The 4,797-nt window shown below is 39.5% G+C and overlaps 1 protein-coding gene across 1 annotated transcript; it reads right to left on the reverse strand.

Annotated features, from left to right (window-relative positions):
* Nucleotides 1-801: 801 nt before the first annotated feature.
* Nucleotides 802-3,593, reverse strand: LOC113073237 (GTPase IMAP family member 4-like). Its single transcript, XM_026246116.1, has 4 exons — nt 3,565-3,593; nt 2,761-3,350; nt 2,532-2,717; nt 802-903 (listed from the first exon to the last, which is right to left on the reverse strand). Exons 1-4 carry the CDS (start codon nt 3,569-3,571, stop codon nt 802-804), a joined length of 885 nt encoding a protein of 294 aa, XP_026101901.1. The 5' UTR covers nt 3,572-3,593.
* Nucleotides 3,594-4,797: the final 1,204 nt, after the last annotated feature.

Consider the following 4,797-nt stretch of genomic DNA (forward strand, 5'->3'; position numbering starts at 1 on the left):
TAAACAATGAAAATGGGAGACAGCTGAGTGCAATTACAGGTATGCAATTAACAGTGATGAAACGGACAAAGGCTTGTGGGGAATGTAGTGCCCTGCAGTCGGGTGATTCTATGGGGAAGTGAGACCACTAGTGGACACCCAGGGAAACACAGACCAGACACGGTGACATATATCTATATTGCGTTTTTTTTGTCAAGTGGTAAATTTACAAAACTGCAGTTTAACTGCATAATTTATAAAGATCTGTTAATTATATGTAACACATTTAGAAGTGATTGAATAGTTTACACTTTAGATTTAGGGGATGCAGAAAGCTGTGTAAATCCATGCATTTCATAAAAGTACCACGGGCCAGGAATATAACCAAAGGGTAGGACTGTGAATTGGTATGCTATCCCCTCGGAATGCAAATCTCAGGAAACACCTGTGGCGAAGGGGTACCTGAATGCGAAAATAAGCATCCTTTAAATCCACAGAGATAATCTAATCTCCCAGTCTGAAGTGTGAGAGGATTTGTCACAGCATAACACTTTGAACCAGTGCCTGGGTGTGTCTCAGGTCCAATTTTGGAGTATGCCATCTTTCTTTGGTACCCTCAAATAATGACTGTTGAAGCTGCTCTCACGTCTTCTTGGGGCGATGTCATACAGTGGACATAAACGCACCGTTGAAATGGGGCAAGCCTGCGGAAGAACTGAACTGGCATGGCGGACTGCACACCATGTGGGATAACTAGCTGTTGGGGGGGGTTAAACACCAAAATGAGTGTTGAAAGTGAGGCGATCGTTCAAGCTGTCATCTTCATCGCTCTGAGGGCCAGATCCGAGGTGCATCAGAGGTCTTTAAGCACTTCAGGGTCCTGCGGTCCTCATCCAGAGACTTGAGCTGCTTGGCCTGATACACCTGGAGTATCACCATCACATGCAGTGCTGAAGCTGCTTTGCCTGCCACAGAAAAAGTCTTGCTGGCGAAGTTTGCAGTGGCGTGGCAAGATTTAGAGGGGAGAGAAGGGTCGTTGTTTCTGTTTTTTGTCTTCACACTTTGTCTTGTGCATCCTGCATTGCAGCTGCAGCAGCTCACAAACTCCACATCACTGCAGAGCTATAATCAAATGTGTGTGTGTGTGTGTGTGTGTGTGGTAAATAGTCTACACCCATGATCTGATTCCTGCAAAGCATGTGACACAATGGAAGTGAAACTAAACATAATACCAAACAGCACATCTCAGCAGCTGAACCTGGAAGTTTAGCAGTATATATTGTAGATTTTCATATTTTGTATATATTATTTTACTGGAAGAGATGCAGATACATAAAAAATGAACAGTTAATGATACAATATTTACAGAGAGAATATAAATTATTTGCATATAATGATTTGAGATTTCAAATGTGAACTTCAGATGTGGTCATCCTAGGGCTCTAGACTGTGTTAATTCAGGCCTGTTTATAGCTATAACTTTAGTTCATTTGCTTTTTTCTTTTTTTCTTTAGATATAATGTGACTAGTCCATTTTGTTTTCTTTGCTTCTATTCAATCTATTTTCTCAGTGCTGCTGTGCATATAGTATATGTAATATATTAATTAGTGTACTTGTATTCTGATTCTAATATAACATAAATGTATCCCCGGATAATTTTTTAAGCTTATAGATCATATTGTCACACGTTAAATATATTTAGTTTAATAACACACATTTTAATTGAACACAATTGTTTTAAAGAAATGCATTTAATTTGAACACAAAAATACATTCGAAGATACAAAATATGCATCTGCATTTATATACTACAGTATAAGCATGAAACAATTGTTGTTGGGTTTTGTTCTTTTACTTATTTATTTGCCTTTTTGCTATTATCCTGTTTAGTGGTATAGTGGTGAGCATTGATGCCTTCCAAGCAGTTGACCCAGGTTCGATTCCTGGCCAACGCATTTCCTGTGGGAAGTCGTGGCCTAGTGGTTAGAGAGTTTGACTCCTAACCCTAAGGTTGTGGGTTTGATTCTCTTGCCGGCAATACCACGACTTAGGTGCCCTTGAGCAAGGCACCAGCCCCCAAAACTGCTCCCCGGCTGCTGCAGCATAAGTGGGCTGCTCACTGCTTCGGGTGTGTGTGTTCACTGCTGTGTGTGTGCACTTTGGATGGGTTAAATGCAGAGCACAAATTCTGAGTATGGGTCACCAGAATGTTTCTATGCTTCCAGATTTCTGATGCCACCTTTGTTATGGCATCGCCCATAAATTCAGCTTCTTCTGTCGCATTCCAACCAAATATTCCTCCACCAACAGCTCCCACAAAAGCGGCAACTCCAAGAACACTTGCAGCTAATGTACCTGCACCTACTCCTGCTCCTTCTGCCACTACTGTACTACCTACACCTGCCTCGGCAAATGCTGTTTTTAGAGTGAAATATGATTTTAAAATATACAGAACTGGAGCTACTACAACACTGCTTGCGATAAGAGCACAAAGCACAGCCCCTGCTGCTGCTCCTGCAAACTGATTCAGATAATTGCAATGAACAATTGCCTTTGGATTTTCTCGTTGCTCTTCTGGAGACACATTTTCCTCTGTTATATTCTTCTCCTCCTCTTGAATGTCTTTTCTCCTCCTCTTGAATGTGTTTCTCCTCCTCTTGAATGTCTTTTCCTCCTCTTGAATGTCTTTCTCCTCCTCTTGAATGTCTTTCTCCTCCTCTTGAATGTCTTTCTCCTCCTCTTGAAGCACCTCACTGGTGAAGCGGCCATTTTCTTTCCACCATCTCATCAATGGTATTCAGCAGATTTTTCACCTGTACTTTGTTGCTCTTGTTGCCCCATTTACATTTATTCCAGTGTTTGTTGTCAATGACGTGACAGCGTCCTCCACATTTATCAACCAGCTGCTGAAGATGTGAACTGGTCTTCACAAACTCTTCAATGGTTTGGTCTTCCAGTTGCTCACCAAATGTGAACAAGGTCACTGTGTGTTTCAAGAAGTGCTCTTCTTTGAAGGGTTTCAGGATTTTCTGTACCACCGCATTTTCACGTTCTGTGTATCTTCCGACCTGTAGGACAACGACAAAAGCATCGATGGTAGGAGCGCAGTTAATTAGAGCTTTGAGGATCTCAGATTTTATCTCCTCGTCATTAAGATCTGTGTCACAGGCTCCAGTTGTGTCAATAACTGTGATCTTTCTTCCATTAACCTTCCCCTCTCTTTTTTGATATTCAACTCTTCCATATGAAGCCATATTACAATTTTTAGTGGTGAATACATTTTCTCCAAGAATTGTATTCCCAGCGCTACTTTTGCCGTCTCCTGTTTTCCCAAGAAGTATGATCTTTCTCTCTGGCAGTGAAACCCTGGCTGTTGGAAACAAACATTTTATAATGTGAGCTTTAATTCTAAGATACTTGATTATTTAGTGAAAATTCTGAACAAGAGTTTATCAGGGGAAAAAAGAAAAAAAAACTGCTGGGTATTTCTGATGGTCCTAAAGCATTTAGTAGCTATGCTCCGTCTTTGTAAACATATCTACAGTTTATGCTTTAAACGTGACTGTCCAACAGTCAAAACTTACATCCCATGATCCTTGTCTGCTGAGGATATATGTCTCTGTAAGTTAAAACAATACCTAGGTTAGTCTTGGCATTAAACATTCAATATATGATGTTTCAAACTACATGTGCAATGCTTTTGACCTAATGATGTCTGGACACTACAATCACTTCTAGTTACACTTTACACTACAGCAACCATGTTACTGTCTTTAAATGGTGGAAAATGTAATGTATACTCACATTATTGTTTTGTATCCCTTTATTTTCTCTTTTTAAAATCAAGTTGTTGACGGAAGTGAACTCCAGCTTTTGCTTTAAATAAGAATTATTCTTCAAGAGTCAATGCTTTCTAAAAAAAAAAAAAAAAAAAAAAAAAAAAACTCAACCTGTAATCAGAGTCTTGAAAGTTGTAAAGTCCTGAAAGCAACTGGTGCTGTGGTGGAGGGAGTCAACACTTTTTTGTTTTCAAAAATCGACTGAAGACACACCTCTTCCACATGCTCTTCACCACAATCAGAAACAAAGAAACTTAATATAACTCCGTATTTATTTTATAAAACAACTTTATTTCTACATTTCATTGCTTGTGCACAAATCAGTTTTAAAAAATGAATTGTTGATCTCTATATTCGTTAATTATAAGCTGTCATCTTTTTAAGCACTTCAGGGTCCTGCCGGTCCTCATCCAGAGACTTGAGCTGCTTGGCCTGAGTATCACCATCACATGCAGTGCTGAAGCTGCTTTGCCTGCCACAGAAAAAGTCTTGCTGGCGAAGTTTGCAGTGCCGGGGCAAGATTTAGAGGGAGAGACTCGTTGATGTTGGTTTTTGTCTCCACACTTTTTTTTCTTCTTTTTTTTTTTTGGCTTGTCTTCACACTTTGTCTTGTGCATTCTGCTGCAGCAGCTCACAAACTCCACATCACTGCAGCTTTCATCAAACTGTGTGTGTGTGTGTGTGTGTGTGTGTGTGTGTTAAATAGTCTACATCCATTGATCTGATTCCAGCAAAGCATGTGACACAATGAAAATGAAACTAAACAAAATACCAAACAGCACATCTCAGCAGCTGAACCTGGAAGTTTAGCAGTATATTTGTAGATTTTCATATTTTGTATATATTATTTTACTGGAAGAGATGCAGATACATAAAAATGAACAGTTAATGATTAAATATTTACAGAGAGAATATAAATTATTTGCATATAATGATTTGAGATTGGGTCAGGTTCCAATATATTTGCCCCCTCCCCCA

This window comes from Carassius auratus, unplaced genomic scaffold (genome assembly GCF_003368295.1).
Source record: "Carassius auratus strain Wakin unplaced genomic scaffold, ASM336829v1 scaf_tig00011646, whole genome shotgun sequence".
Lineage (NCBI taxonomy): Eukaryota > Metazoa > Chordata > Actinopteri > Cypriniformes > Cyprinidae > Carassius > Carassius auratus.